The following is a 16,861-nucleotide window of genomic DNA, read 5'->3' as shown; positions in this document are numbered from 1 at the left end:
TTTGGCAAGGGAAAACACATGGTGGATTACTCAGAGAAGTATCACATGGCAGACAATATTTGGCAACTTCACTACAGAAGAAAAAAAAAAAGACACTTGAAGCCAGTGCAGGAGCTTTCATTCAGTACACATCTTGCTGCTCTGGTCTGTGACAGCCACAACTCTGACAAATATATTTCAAAGGAATTAGCAGTTGTACTCAGAGGGATAAAAAATGAAATTCCCTTTGGCTCATAATAACAGTTGACTGAAGATATGTAGAGGCAACCCAAGCTGTCCTACAAATATATCTTATGGATTTGTAACATCACACTCAAAGTGCAAAGGTTTCATGTGAATTTATTCAGTGCCTTTGAGATATAGCAGAAAACAGCAGAGAAAATGAGTATCAAATTTTACACATGGGTCATACACAGAACTTCTGCATGTAATAAAGTCTGAGGTTATACATTGTGAACATGACTTTTCAGCCAAAACCTTTACTAGCTAAAATAGTTTTGGTAACATGCAGGTTTCTGTTGGTTCTGTTCACCCCCACCACAAACTAAATGACCCAGGTGGGAGAGGGGCAAAGGATCCTTTTGTCTGAAGCAAAAGTAAATACTTTGGGTTTACAGCACAGAAACAATTCCCCAACTGCCCATGATATTAAAAATCAAAAAAATAATGTTTACAGAGCACTTCATCATAATAAACCCTGAAGAAAAAAACCCAGAATCCAAGTAATTTGGAAAAGTCAGCCAAACTGTAGTGCGCTGCCAGTTAATAAAAATATGCCAAAGTAAGCCACTTACTCAGGGCAAGGTTATATTCAGAGTGTAACCTCTAAGCATGCTAATTTACATTTATCAGTTCCCTTACAGAAACAAAGAAGAAAGTTCCCAGCAGTCTAACAGCCTTGGAACCTACTGTGGGAAATTTTAAATTTATTCTGGGGCCAGTGGAGCAAGTCTGTGACTATTTGCAACCCAGGCCTTGCAGGTTTATCAGATTTCCAGGCCTGCAATATACCTTTTAGACTGATAGAAAAAAAAAAAAATCAATGCTTTCTACCAAGGCTGCAAGGGGTGTTCATTTGCATCCCAGCAGCAGAAAGATGGAGACATAACCAGGTCAAGGATTACTTCTCTCTAGGTGCTTCTTAGTTTTCTTTTTCTTCTAAATTTTTTTTTTTAACTTATCTTTAACTTTGTATGTGTTGCAGGATGCACCAGACTAAAAATAAAGACCTGGGGTGTTCTGCAGGAGGACTTGAAATTGGATCCCAGAAGTCTGCAGTTGTGAGATTTAGCACAGGACTGAGAGACTCTTTGCCGCTGGTGGGATAAGGGCACACCAGCACGACCTGCCTAATATTTAAATTCAGAGGTATTTATAGCCAACAGCACCCTTCACTGTGCCACTGCTCTGTTATCAGTCACAGCTTTAAACCACTTTGCACCTCACTTCCCAAGATAAGTGAAACATGTAGAGCTCATCTAAATACCAAAAAGCTGGATAGTCAAAGAATAGAATAGAATAGAGTATTTCAGTAGGAAGAGACCTACAGTGATCATCTGGTCCACCTGCCTGACCAATTCAGGCTGACCAAAAGTTAGAATATGTTTTTAAGAGCATTGTCCAAATGCCTCTCATACACTGGAAGCTTGGGATATCAATCACATCTCTAGGAAGCCTGTTCCAGTGTTTGGCCATCCTCTTGGTGAAGAAAGGCACACAGCCAACACTATATATAAAGAGATTTTTTTTAGTTTTCAATGACAGCATTATTTTTCTTTTACTTTAATGGCAATTAGGACAGTTTTTTGTAATAATAATCTTACATATATCACAATTACCTGTGCCTCTCCTTCAAGCACAGCCTGAAGACAGGCAGGGAGGTATTTTGAATTGGATGTGCAGGCCACGGAAGGTGGGGACCTACTACTTATTTTCCTTTACAGCTCTTTCACTCAAGTGCTTTCTGCAGCTGCCTCCTTGCCTGCAGCACAGTTGCCAGGAATCCTAAAAATTAACTTGCCTACAGGAATCACCTTTCTCCTGGCTCTGTTATTAATGTTCTCACCTTGAGGAATGAAGAGTAGCTTCACTCCTTTATCTAACAATTATTTCCAGGAGAAAAACGCCTTATGAAATTCAGCTTCCCAAAGTACTACAATTCTGACAAAGCCTCCAATGAGGCTTGCTCAGACTAGTATCAGTGGGACACTACACAGTCTTTGCTACTGCTTGCATAGGAAAGGCACAGTGTGTGTGGGTTTGAGATGCCCCTAAACATCCACAGGTCTGTGGTAAGGAAGTGTTGGTGTACACACAGGTAACTCTGACACACAGGTCAAATATTTACCTATTTTAGGGACTTCCTGGGCCAAAGTCTGAGCTCTGGTCCCATGATGTGATGCAGCTGAGAGATGTGTACACAGGGGTACCAGAGCTGACACATGCCTACCACCCTCACCTAGGTGATGCTTTTCCTTACTCAACAACACTGCAGCCTTTTTGGCTCTAAAGGGCTAAGAAACACACATGTTTAGATGTGTTTATTGGGGCAGGCTGTTATGGTGGTAGGAGGGGCAGAGAAGGATGATTAAAGTGATTTTACTAAAACATGCTGAACGTGTTTGAATCACCAGCAAGCTCACAGCTCTCATTAGTTTCTTGATTGAGTTTGACCTATTACAGGGACAGCAAGACTGCTCATCATGCTAATGCCAGGGTGTTTACAGTCATATGGAATAAGAAACCCTGGAGAAACCAGGCAGAGCTGGGAAGTGCAGATGCACAGACATGGGCTGCCTGCACAGGATGAAGGAGAAACTCCTCTAGCTGTCACACACCACAGCAGGGTCCTGTCCTCTTGGGATAGTGCTCTGCAGGCCAGGAGCCCACAAAACCCCAGAGTCCATCAAAAAGAGGACAGAGGAACCAGATGCTCTTTTTTTTTGCCAAGCAGAGGTGGGTAAATGCTCCATACTTCTTTCAAGGCAGCCACTGATGGAAAGCTCCCATCTAGCTGCTGTCAACCTGCTCTCCCTGCAGGAAGAAATTTGCCAAAAGAGGCATTATTCAAGAAAATTAAGCATTCCAAGTAACTGAGTCACCAGGTTCAGCAGCAAGAAATAGGAGGGCCATTAATCTAAGTATGCAGCCCTGTATGAGGCACAGGCAGACTGTCAGCAGCTTAACCCCAAGACACAGGCGGATAATGGGAGCTGCTGAGCCATTGCCTGTCACAGGGACCCCAAACGGTTTGTTCCTGTAATTAGTCTCTTCCTCTGGCTTCATTTCTCTTTTTCCACAGTAATGACTCTCTATTTGTACATGTCAAAATATTATTTTGCATCGGCATGGCATATATTAAGTGGTGACACATGCCAAAGCTTGAGGAAAGCTTGCTGTTAATTAGAAACTTAATAAACTAAATAAGCTAAACATTCCATCTGACAGGTCATAGGGATGATGTCCACTTCTTACTCTGCAGTTACTGACACCTTAAGAACCACACCTGGACACTGTAAGGGCTTGCATCATTTGACTTTTCCCTCTTCCTTGCTCTGAGAGCTAAGATGCCCCTCAACCCCACATATGGCATTACTCTTGCCTGACCCAGGCAGGACTCACACCTCTGCCCATCACAGACAAGAGCTAGAAGAGAGCCTCATACCTCGGGATTGACGTTAGGTATGTTAAGACTTTAGACACAATCTCCTCGGGCACCTCGTTGAAGCGAGCATTGTCAGGGAGGGTGATAATCCAAGCCTTGTCCTTCCCTCGGCCACCTGGAATAAAAACAAGGATGTCTCCGAGGCCGTGCTTTCAAAGAGGGCCAACAGCAAAGACCAGGTCCACCAGTCACATCAGAAAACACACTGCCATTGTGATAGAGGGTTTTTTTACATCACCAAAATAGCAAAACCCAGTCCAAGCACAATACACACAGGCAGGTGGTAGAAACAAAAGTATTAGTTACCAGATATTTCCTTTATTTACTGAGTGTACTTTGTATGGGACAGCAGAAGAAGTCAGAAATACAAGGACAAAACAGCACACTGGTATGGGAATATATTTCAGAGCAAAGCACTTGTTAATGCATTGAGTGTTGGAAGATAAGACTACTTTACAGTATGGCACGAGACAGAAACCTAATCTGCTCTTTCAAACTGCTTCAATGTTTTATTAACAGCATTTCTAGTGGCACTGGATACTACCTGATGGGTAATATTCCTTGTGGAGTATCATTTTGCCATATAGTACAAAGTTTGTCTGGAGTATTTAATTACCACACAGATGAGAGAGAGAGAGAGACCCTGGAGAAGTGCTCAGTACTCACCAGACAGAAAAGCAAACTCTTTCATCAGATCATCACTGATGTCCTTTGCACAGAAGGGTATTGCAGTTTCTGGAAAAAGGGAAAAGCAGCAGTCAAAAAGAAAGCACAGATCCAAAGCAAACCTGTTTATCAATGTGCTAATCCAAAGGTGGAACTTGAACCAAATGCAGCTTCCCTAAATTATACATGAAATTTTGTAACAAAGGATACATGGATCTTACAGAAAGCAATGTTTCTAATAACAGTAACAGGCCAAATGCCACATATGAGTAACACGTATTCTAGTACCATGGGAGCAGTGCCTGCAAGCTTGAGTGCTCTCCCCTCAACCCTCAGAGGGTCATATCCAATGTAAATTTTTATATTTTGGAGTTACTAATTTTACTCTCTATTTTACAAAGTCTTCCAGCGCTTCCTACCTTTGTCATTGCAATGGGCTGAGGTTTCTGCTGGGAGCAGCAGTGTCCCAGGCTGCTGCACTGGGAACAAGGTTGGGCTTTGAGACTGTTACAGTCTTTAATTTTGAACAAATAAGCTTCTGAAATCATGTGTTCACCTGGCACTGGGCCATAGGCACTGGAGAGGCTGTTGGTTTTATGTTCAGTTATTAGATTTCTTTTTAATTAAATAATGGGAGAGGCTGTTTTAGTACCATATTTAGCACCATGATCATTTCAGTGTCAATGAAGCACATCGGAACAGCATACACCACTTAATCTTTCCCTGGGAGAAGGAAACAAAGACCAGACTGACTAAACACATGAGAAGCTTATAGTTGGTAGACATTTTTCTGGATTATCTATATATGGAATGATAGCCAAAAATTAAACATCCTTGTTCCCACAAATAAATGTTTTAAAGCACATCTATACAGATTAAAGTCCTTGGGCTTTCTGATAATGAAATTTTAAACACTGATTATTTCACAGAGTTGGTCCTAGGGAATAATCTTCTGGCTGTTTTAAATCAGATGGGCTGCATACTTCAGCATACTCCAGCATAATCAATATTTATTCTATTTCCCATTCCCCAAAAGCTTTCTGGTCACTTCTACTTTATCTAAAGATTTTTCAGGCCATTACTGGGCTGTATGGTGCTGCAGCACAGCAGCCCAGATGTGCAGGAGGGGGGATTACTCTGCCTCCTGCAGCTCCCACCAGCCATGGGCTGCTTTCTGCCCTTCTATGCACATGCTGCTGCTTTTCCTCTTGTAGATAAAAACACGGTTTTTGTTTGTTAAGGATCAAGCCTCAGTCCCACTGGCATCTACAGAAACATTCCTGATTTTAACCCTAGAATTGGTCTTGGTGAGAAGGAAGTTTGCCTTGCAAAGATATTACAAATATTTGTCTCCCATTCAACTGCTTCACACAACTTGAGGACAAGCAGCAGCAAGAGATTTCTTCTCTATTCATTGCTGTTTTTACCAAGTCAACAGTTTCATACTGATAAAATTCACACTTAATAACTTAATAAGCTCCAAGACATGAAGTAGATGTTATTAAACATGAGGGTCTTTGGAAACACAAGACAAAAGTCCACACTGTGCACACATATTTGACTGAAATCAGTGTTCACAGACAGGCTGAAGCCTGTCCCCAAAGCTCGCCCTGCCTACCCCTGGCTTTCCCGGAAATGCAGCCAGCAGCAAAGCCAGGCATAGTTTTGCCATGTGCTGTAACACCCACGAGTGACTCAAGTGCTCGACAGAGTAAAAGCAAACACAGCTCCAGGTTGACAGTAAATGCAGCTTTTGTGTTGGTTCTGCACTGATATGGGAGGGACGTGCCAGTTAATTGAGAGCTGATCAGGAAACAGGTTGGGGAAAGGGGATTAACCTTTGCATGGTAAAAATACCACTTAATAAAAAAGGTTCACAAGATATTTTCTCACTGAGAACATAAAAATCTGCAGCCTTCAACTACACTGGAGACAACTATGGTTGGGAAAAAATGAGCATTTTTGCACAGATGTTTTCAAACTTTGCTTTCCAGAAAAGAAATACAATCTCAAAAGTGCATGACCTACTCCCAGAGTCTGGTGCTTCTTCTTTCACATCTCTCTTACCTACAATTTCCCCATGATTGTCATGGAAACTGCAAAAACCAATGGATGTTTTAATCCTACCTGTGCTAGGGGCTGCAGTAGGACCTGCTGTGCTCTCTGGAAACATGGGCACAGGTGGCTCCCAACCTCAGAGCCTGACAGCTAAGCACAACACCAGGGTCACAATGGCAAGTGGACCTGACATTTTGGGGTTTGAGGTACAAAGCATCATAGGAAAACATTTCCCACCATACTCAGAAGTCATGGTTTACTTGCTCCCCAACATTTCATTCCACTGAATGTTTCATCCTTGACTTTGGCACACAGGTGGACACCCAGACTCCTACCCCCTTATGACTTTGAGTATCTTGCATCCCAAGGGATGACAGTTTTGGAAGAGGGCACTCAGCACCTGCAGAAAATCAGATCCTTCTGAGCAGTGCCGAGTTGAACAAAATAACTTATTCAAGGAATGAGTAGGTGGGAGTACCTTACTGCAGGCAGTGCAGGTGGAGCAATTCCCTTACAAACCCTTCTCATCTCCTGTGAGGTAGAATAATCTAACAGTGAAAGAGGAGAAGGATGGCTGCCCTTTGGCAAGGTCAAGGCACTACAACAGCCTGATTGTGGTCCGATTGAAGCCACTCCTTGGCCAACTCATCCTTGGCACTCGCTCTGTGTTGGGCACCGAACTCAACCTCCTGGGCAAATATTAGGGAAAATCAAGTGCTGGCATCAGGAGTCGGAACCAAACTCCCTTCAAGCGTGTTGCTGTGCCTGAGGCACATCAGCTGGATGCTGAAATAAATCATGTACAAAAGCATGACCTTTGTCCTCAAATATTAATCTCTGGAAAAACATCAGTCAAAGGCAGTGAGGCACCAAAGATATCCGCCTCTCAAACAAGGCTTCAATTGATGTTCTTGAGCAACTTGGGGATTTCTTCTTTAAAGGGCACTCTTGGGACAGTACAGAAAAGACCCCAGGGCACTGCCCAGCACTGGCTATGAACAGTACAGCCAGCCTGCATGTCACTTGGCACAAGGCAGAGGAAGTTAAAGTTTCATGGAAGTCCAGCCATTTCTTTCAAAGCCAAAAAGAGGCTTTGTGATCATCAGCTATTACAATATCAAGCCTGAACTCCCCATGTTTCAGCATCCAAGAGAATATAAACTACACTGCTGTGCCACACAGCTGGTATGACCTCAGGTTTTACTAAAATCCAGCAGCATCTGGATGAGTAAACTGTCATAACAATGTAGGATCATTTTTATTAGGTTCTAAATTGGGCATTTATAAAATGCTGCTGCAATTATTACATTCAGAGACTCTCCTGCAGGGAGATCGTTGCCATGACGCAGAGTTTTGGAGGATGTGTGAAGCCAAGCAGGGAAAAGACAAAGGGGGAATTCAAAGCTTTCTACCCCACTGAGTAAAACTAACGTGGCTCAGCAAGGAGCCCTGCTGAATCTGTCCTGTCCCCATCTCCCAGTTTACACAGTCCAGAACATTTGGCTGTGTCCCCTCCACAGGGCCGTATCTCGAGGTCATTGCACAGACTGCAGTTGTGAGAATGATGCCCGCTGTCAGCGATCTCCCCTTTCGAGGCAATTCAAGCACGGAGGGACTTTCATGCACAGTGGAGGTCTGTAGTGACACACTCAGAGAGAGGACAGCTACTCTCCGAGTCCAAATTCCTCTTGTAACACTCAATTAAACTCTGAAGTGCTTTGGTCTTTAGCACCTATTGTTTTCTTTCCTTTTCCAAACTTCGAAGGCCCGCAGCATCTGCAGACAGCAGCTGTGTAACACATCTGCCAAGCTGATGTAACAGCGCCTTACACTCACCACACTGGCCAAATATTGTTTGCTGCTATAAAATCCATTTGGAGATGGCTTTGTTGTGAATGAAGAATAGCAGCTTTTCATGTGGGGGTTGCTGCTGTAGTCTAGGAAACAAAACTGAAGAAAATCAAATGAAAAGGGTAAAGGATCACACTGAGCTTCTCCATGATCTGCCTGTTCTCAGCTGCTTGTCCATTTGGACAGCTGGCAAAGTAGCATTTATTCGGTGTTGAGGAAGCCTGCAAATCAGCACATTTGTAACCTACTTCCACGTCCCTCTGACTTTCTGGGCTAACTGGGGTCACCAGCCAGCGTCTGTCTTGGGTTGTCCCACTGCAGGAAAGCCCATCTGCCTGCAGCATCTCCTTTGAGACTAATGATACCTGTAACACGGACCTACACACATCGACAGTGTTTGCAGGAAGCTCTGGGGCTCAGGGAGCTTCAATGAGCAGGGTTTCTTCCAGCTGCCACAGCTGCCATATGACCCTGCCAAAAGGCCAGTGGCACTGCAAGCCTCCCTGAACAGTCCATGGAGCACAAACTAGGCTGAGTGTAAGGAGTAAGCCATTCCCATCTTTGCTTTGCACAGGAGTCGGAACCAAACTCCCTTCAAGCAGAGTGCCCCAACCATGAACCCAGCACAGTGAGGAGAGTGGCCCTCCAGCTTCTCCTGCTGGAGCTGCTCGACTTTGCAAAATTATATATTCATTGGGCAAAAGAACAGAAGCACAGCCCTATTTCTGAGGAGAAAGACCACTGCACCACCTGTGATCTGTCCTCCAACTCAGTCCTGATTGCCATACACACTCCAAATACCCTAAAGGAGTGACCCTGCAGCCCATCACACACAGCACTCATTCTGGATATGGGGAACAGTTAAACTTGACATTTAAATAGCTGTAAAAGCCAAAGAGCGCCTCCAAGAAGAATGATAGAAAACCATCCTACAGGGCTCCTTGCTGTATGAAAACCTGAGTCTCCATCATCTTGGTGTGCTGGGTTTGATTAGAATAAAGTTAATTTTCTTCAATGTAGCTGGTATGGGGCTGTGTTTTAGAGCTGTGCTGGAAATGCAATTGATAATTCATAGATGTTTTTGTTATCACTGAGCAGGGCTTACACAGAGTCAAGGCATTTTCTGCTCCTCACCCCACCCCATCAGCAAGTGGGCTGTGGGTACACAAGGATTTGGAGGGGACATAGGCTGGACAGTTGACTCCAACTGACCCAAGGGATATCCCAGACCATATGGCCTCATGCCCAGCATATAAAGCTGGAGAAGATGAAGGAAGGGGATGGAGTTTGGAGTGATGGCATTTCGTCTTCCCACCCTTCCATGTGACAGAATCCTGCTCTCCTGGGGATGGCTGAACTGCCTGACCAGGAGAAGCAGGGAATGAACTCCTTGTTTCGCTTTGCTTGGGTGCAAGGCTTTTGCTTTATCTTTTAAACAGTCTTTATCTCAACCCATGAGTTACTTCTCTTTTACCCTTCCCATTCTCTCCCCCATCCCATGAGGGGTAAGTGAGCGAGTGGCTGTGAGGTGCTGAGCTGCTGGCAGGGTTAAACCACAGTATTATCCCAGATAGTGAGTGGCTGAGCCTCACCCTGTTTCCTCACTGATCAACTTGAAAAGACTTTGGATTCAATACAATACACAACACAATACAATTCTGCTTTTCCACATACCATGTCCAGAAATCAGGACAGAGGGAGTTAACAGGAAAAAAAATATTATTTTACACTGTCTGCAAACAGACTTTGCGCTACACAAAGCTTGTGCCAAATGACAAAGTGCCTGTCCCTGGCTGCGGGGAAGGAGAGGGCCAGGAGGACAGAGGCATCCAGGCAGTTGCCCTTATTACTCACACACTGCTTCAACTGGTACCTTTTGGGGGATCTGCCCCACCTGTGTAGTCTCCAGGTGGTGGCTTCCCTAACAAACTTACACCCAGAGTAGGATCCTAATACTCACATGACCAGATCCATGCTCCTGTCTCTCCATCCTGCTCCATACCTGCCCAGGAACAGAATACAACACTTTGTACAGGCAAAGCAGGTGTTTACACAGTGGTTGTGGGAACTGGAGCCAGGAAGGTTTGGTGACCAGCCAGGAGGCAAGAGGTTGATGGAGATACCGAACAGCACGTGTATTAGAGAACGTGTGGCAGAGAATAGGACATTGTGCTCCTCAACAAGGACTGCTGTATTCACCAGAAGGTTATTTACAGGACCTGGTCTGAGCAGAGAACTGATAGCCAAGGTCCTGAGGCTGCTTCCTGGCTCTGAGACTAAAGTGAGTAGCTGGGAGCAAATTATGTCACCATTGGCTTCATGTCCTCATTTGTGAACAGAACGGGCACAAGTGCCAGCAGAATACGGCATTACCAAAGGGCCATGATGTCAAGAAGAGGAAAGACCCCTGCAGCCTCCATCCATCCATCAGGCTCATGCAGGGGTCCATGTCTGTACAAGCTGTGTGAGAGCTGGCACCAAAGGGCAGGTGTTAAAAACCCTGTTGAACTAACCATTGGATGGTGTTGGACTGACCTGGACAGGTGGGTAAACCACGGGACTGGTTTCTGGATATACCAAAGAACTGAAGATCTTGGGATCAGCCATAAGTCCACCAGCCAGGACTCAGTGTTTTCCTCCCCAGGGACTTCAGACTCAGGGATGGTTTTCCCCTACAAGTGACTTTTCAGTGTGAAGGGTCACAGTGGCTCACAGGTCACATACCAAGGACTTCTAAAGGGTAGAAAAGTAGAGGGACCTGCTAATAAGAGACTTTTCTACTCATTTCCACTGAAGTCATGCAAGAAGAGCACATTGGGGTTAACCTTATGCTGCAATTACACCTTTATAGCCAAGGGAACAGCCTAGCCACAGATTTAGACCTGTGATGACCTTCTCCCCATGTGAAGAATACCCTGCAGTAAAGCACAGCCTGCATCAATAAGTGTCCTTCTCTCTACACCTGAGCTCAGCTGCTAAAGAAACTTAAGAGACTCTATTGTGTAAAGTGAATAGGCTGCTGTGGGTCTCTCCTACATCTGCATGTGATCTCAGGTATGCTGCAGAAGCTAAATATGTCATCATTAGTCATTTCTAACAGCACCTCCAAGCTGCACCACCCTCGTATGCACCAAAACCACATTTAGCTGGTTGTGCATCCTGCCCTGACACATAGACACTTGTTGCTGGGGGTACCTGCTGCAAAGACAAGGCACTGTTGCTGTCCAGGGCAGCCACACAGAGCAAATACTCCTTCAGCCATCTCAGCATATGGATAACAATTTCTGCTGCTGCACGAACACCTGGGACATTCAACAGTCTGTAATTCCAGGTGGTGCAGCCATTCCCCTTGCCAAGCAAGCAACACAAAAGACCCACTGAAATATTTATGGCATGAAGCTTCAATACCTTTGACTGCTACAAATCCCTTTGTCTCCCCTGCCCATGGGAACAGCTCACACCTCACTGGAGCTGAGGGCTCACGGGAGCATCTTCTCCCCTGAGCCCTGGGCTCAGCCTGCAGCTACCTGCTTCCTATCCACAGCCAGTCAAAACTAGATTTTCATCTGGAGGGACAGATTAGCAATTAGATTAGGTTTATAAAAGCCTATTTTTCTGGAAGAGGTGATGTATTGATCCTGAGGAAGATGGGGCTCCAGGGTCAGTTCTGTCAATAGCCTGATGGCAAACTTCCACCTGCCACGCAAATCTCTCCATAAATCCTCAGCCTGGTAGAAGCATTGCAAAAGCCACTGCTACAGAGTGGCTGAGTTTCCACCTCTGATGTTTCCTAGGAAGAGTTCCAGCACAATACAGAGGACAGGGGAAGGCAGAGCTGCAGGAAGAGCTGCACCCTTGGAACATGATGGGATTTGTGGATGACAGTGTGGTGCAGGTGCTGGCAGCACACCCTGGTCCCCAGGCTACAGGTGGCAGCAGGTCCAATCCAGGAGCTGCCAGGAGCCCAGTGATGCTGGCAGCCAGGCCTGGGTGGCCCTCAGAGAGTTCACTACAGAGGCAGGTCAGCATCAAACAACTTCTTTGGAGCCAGACAGGACAGACACACAGCAGCAGCCACCACGCCAACATTTCAAAGGGACCCAGCCCCTGCAAAGCCATGTCCTGCAAATGGCATGAAAGCCCCAAGGGGGTTAGTCCATCACTAGGCACGATGGGTTGGTCACCACGCCAGGTTCAAGGGCTCCTTCAATTATCCTTTGTCAGACTGGGAAGGATTTTTAAGGAAAGGCTCACTCTGTTTGCAAGCTCCTTCTTCTACTTCTCCCCAAGCACCTGCTCCAACACAGTGTAGGAGGCAGGATACAGCACCAGATGGTCCTCTCTTCTGACCCAGGGCTGTGCTTCTCTACCAAGGCCTTCCGGGGCTTATGTGCAGTCGATGCTTCAGCACAGAGACACATCCCCACCACCCAAACCTGGGGGTGTGCTCAGCTAAGAAACTATACAGCAAAAAAGTACGAAGCTTCTGAAAAACTAGAATGACCTTTTCAAAAGGCTTAGATTTATATACACTGAGGATAAGAGGAAAAACGCAAAAGAAAATGCTGCGAAGGGAAAAAAAAAAAAGGGAGAAATTGTTAACTCAGTGCAGTCCAGGTTTGTGGATCATCATCCAGGCAGCATGCCCATCCCACAGAGGAACGTCCTCACAGGATCAGCTGAATCACAATAGGAGCTGATCCCTGTGGTCAAAGAGGGATCAGATACCACTACATCCAGGCATGCACAGAGTGACCCAGGATCTGGCTCCACAGCCGAGCTTGCAAGTCCCACGGCTGAAGGCTCCCACTCCTGGGCATCCCTCCAGTGGGGAAACACCAGCTGTGAATGAGCAGGAACACCCAGGGCACTGGCATGGCACTGGCATGGCACAGCTGCAGCCACTCACTGACACAAAACCAGCCAAACATCATTCCTGCTGACCATAGGCCATCACTGCCAGTAGAACAAGGTGCAGCCAGACAAGGATGCCAGACAAGGTGCAGCCAGCTAAGGATCCCACATTCATGGAAATGTCACCTTCCAATACAGTTTTAGGAACCGGAGTGAGCAGGAGGCTTCACAGGAGCCAGGACTGTGCCATGTTGCTAGTGAGGGGGAGGATGCTCAGGGGAGGTTAAAAGGTCCAGGGTGTCCCAGTGTGGTGAGGACAGTGGAGTTTCATGAGGTGAGGATCTCTTCCAATTTAGATTTAGCAGCTGACAAATGGTGGCAGCTTTTCTAAGAAAAGATGAAGCAAAAGCAAACTATATGGCAACAAGGCTTACGTGTTACCTCCTGTTATGCTCTGATGTTTTCACATCCAATCAGAAAAACTGTATTCTGGTATCACACCAAACTAAGCAAAAAATGGGAAACATAAAAGCCAGCTCCACCATACATGAATTCGTGTCTATTGCAAGAAACGTAATAAAAGGTTCTCAACACCCACTCCTGTGGATTCAACCGCAGTGTGGGAGTTGAGAAAATCTAGTTTCTTGCATTTCTACTACTTAGGAGCTTCAGTGTACTTTTAATTTTCTCCTATTTCCAATTTCAGTCTCTCTTCCCTTACCAAGGGAGCATATACAGGTATTTTCATATCAGCACCAGAGTGTGTTTGCCAGCTGTGCAGGAAAATGCACATTTAGCCTCTGCCACCAGCACACACCTCCCCAGCCACCACCATCAGCCCTCAAACCAGAGCCCATTCAGTACAAAAAAAAAAGGCCCAATAACAACATACAGACATCAGTAACTTTCCCATCATCATTCAACACCATGCAAGTGCTATTTCTTTCCAAGATGAATTCCAGCTTTGGGAGATGTATCAGCAGTAAGCCCTTGGGCCCCCCTACCTACCTAAGGAACCTGGGATTAAGTTCACTAAGGTCACTGGAACAATTTCTTTCACAGTCCATATAGCCAGGAAACTAAACCATGCAGCCAGGTTCCCCCAATGGCATCACCTGGAAACTCAGCTGCAAAGCGAGGGAAAATAAACACAATTTTTCCTGAAACGAAAATGGAAATGCCCAATTCTGGCATTCCCCCGTTAAGCAAAAGCACATCTCCAAATACAGCTAATGGCATTCCTGCAGGAGGAGAAGGCCAGTGGAATAGAAAGTGAGGGGGGAGGGATATCACTGGTGCTTGCTGGGTGTCTCACACCACCCAGCCCTTGGACAGACATCCCTGGAGCAGCAGGATAACTGTGCCTGCACTGGGTCCCAGGGAACAACTCTGCCCCAGGAGACCCTGATTCATCCCTGATGTATAACCAAGTCCAGCATTGCCTGAGAGGAAAAGGGATTCAGAAAACAAGGCAGCCCCACCCAGCCACTTCCACCAGTGCTCCTCACAGTCCAGTTCCTCTGCCCACCAATTTTCCAATGACCTTAAATTTCCCTATGTTAGGGAAGCTGGCAGATGAGACGACTGAGGCTGAAGCAGTGGAGCAAACTGAGGAGTGTGGGACCTGAGCTGTGCTCAGCCCATGTGCCAAACAACCACCGTCACAGGGACACGTATCCAAGAGCACGAGGTTGCCTATTTGCAGGATGAGGCTGAGGGCACTTTCCTGGTTTGCGGCTCCAGGATTTCCTTGGAAATCCCACCTGCCAAAACCAACTTTAACAAAAGGCTCCTACTACAGTACGACCAGGGGTAATGTCTGAGTTCTGAACTCCCCATCTCCAGGCACACAGGAGAAGCTCCATGTCTCCAAGTATCCTCCAGTTCAGTGGCAAAAAGAGCACTTTGGAAAACTCTTTCTTTCCTCCACCATGTTCTACAATTCAGTTGCTCCCTCCCACACAGCCCTGCTGTCACTCCACTTTTGTCCTGGTACATGAATGATAAACCATTAAACTGTGGTTGTAGCAAATGTGATGCAGGGAGAGGAAGTGCATCCCACATACTACTGACTGCTCCCAGACTACTACTCCTCCGTGGCCCACCCAAAGGGGTCTGGACTGACGGCAGCACAGAGCTTTTGGAGGCTGCTGTAGCCCTGCAGCTCTGCAAGGGAGCCCAAGCCTTTTTAGAGATGAGAATAGCCATAAAAGGCTTGGGTTTTATACAGGCTTCTATCTCACTGTAAGGGAGATATGGAGGAAATCTCGCCTTCTACTAGAAATGACCAACAAATTTCCAGTACTTCTACGTGAAGAGAAATGGTTAAAACATGGTCCCAGATTAGGCTAGCTGCTCAGAAATCAGTGATGAGGAAAAAAAACCCATCTGATTTATTTTTAATCTCATGATCTGGGGAACCTTACTCAACTTTGTCTCTTTTTCAATATCTCATTTTAAGAACCTATACAGATGCCAAATCACGCGTCCGGATCCTGCAGCTATAACCACACAAGTGTGCCTTTGTGGGGACATTTCTTTTTTGTATGAGCATTACACAAATGTCATCTCCTAAGAGCTGGTCGAGACAGCACTCATGCTCACAGAAAACCTGCTACCTGCTTTCACCCGGCTCCCATTACACCGCACATAACAAACGTTCACCGTCTGCGGCCCCATCCCCGTGTCACCCAGCTCCTCTCCAGCAGCGTGGGTGTTCCATGCTGACACCAGCATAAGGAGGATTTAATCACATCCATTCAAGCAGTATCCTCTGCTAATTGACCACAACCATCCATGCCTACGTTTTCCTACTCTTGTTTGCTGGGTGCAGGGAATGGAACAGGGTCCAGCGGGCAGGACAGCCGGAATAGAAGGTGCTACTGGTATCATCCCAGAAGGGCACGTACACAAGCAGCTCCTGAGAAGCAGGTGGCACGTTGGTTAAGTCCTCACCTGTGACTTACCCTCCGATAAATTCTTCCTGAACCCCAAACTGTGCTTTTCAAAGAGGTCAAGGTACCTGGAATTAGCCTGGAAGCTTTTTTTTTGGGTCAGTGTGTCTTTTTTGTGCCTGGCATGGCTCCAAGTGCTCTGCCAGCTGCAAACAGAAAAGGAATGATACCTTTTCATGCCTTGGACTCCTGCATCCACTAGGAAGGCTGGAGTCACCCAAAGTGCCACCACCGTTCCTGGATTAGGAAAGACCTCATTGTAAAAATACCTGTACTCCCCACAGGGAAAAATGTAATGAAAAAGTGAAGGCTCCACACAGTTTCTAAGCAGATCACTGTCCATCAAAGGAAACACCGCTGAGGCAGCTACAGCTTGAGGAAAGGGATCAGATTGCATTTGCTTCTCACGTTCAGGGTGTGCAGCCATAGAACCACAGCCACATCAGTACAGTGCTGCATTCCCAGCATAATCTGGGATTCAGAGGTGTCTGAGGACCAAGAAACGAGGAAGGGAAGAGGGGATGTCTAACAGATCAACACACACCTTATGCACATTTACTGCTTCTCTAGTTCAGACCCTGTGAAAAGCAGTCATTGCCATCAGGTTGAGATGTAACTTCCCAGGGAAGAGTTCTTTAGTTCTGGCCATGGGAATCTGAGCAGGGGACTCGCACTGGTGAACGCTCTCCTGTCACCGGCAGCATCTCCCATCTCCAAACCGCACTTTGAGCTACGCATTCCAGTGACACGAAGGGAATGTCAGCAGCGCAGTGGGACACAGCTTCTCATTAAAAACCGGGGCCGTTCCGCACCG

At 46.1% G+C, this 16,861-nt stretch overlaps 1 protein-coding gene across 2 annotated transcripts in view; it reads right to left on the bottom strand.

Annotated features, from left to right (window-relative positions):
- The window catches only part of MCF2 (MCF.2 cell line derived transforming sequence), a 46,533-nt gene extending 42,137 nt beyond the window's left edge, over positions 1–4,396 (bottom strand). For both annotated transcript variants that reach the window (XM_027645495.1, XM_027645496.1), the window contains exons 1-2: positions 4,331–4,396; positions 3,665–3,779 (exon numbers count right to left, since the gene is read on the bottom strand). In XM_027645495.1, coding sequence (XP_027501296.1) covers positions 3,665–3,779; positions 4,331–4,355 — 140 coding nt within the window. In that variant the 5' untranslated portion in view covers positions 4,356–4,396. The remainder of the gene's footprint in view (positions 1–3,664; positions 3,780–4,330) is intronic.
- Positions 4,397–16,861: the final 12,465 nt, after the last annotated feature.

The sequence above is a fragment of the Corapipo altera genome, unplaced genomic scaffold (genome assembly GCF_003945725.1).
Source record: "Corapipo altera isolate COAL_440 unplaced genomic scaffold, ASM394572v1 65, whole genome shotgun sequence".
Taxonomy (NCBI): Eukaryota; Metazoa; Chordata; class Aves; order Passeriformes; family Pipridae; genus Corapipo; species Corapipo altera.
Note: the sequence above shows the minus strand (reverse complement) of the source record. Positions and strands in the feature narration are given on the sequence as shown.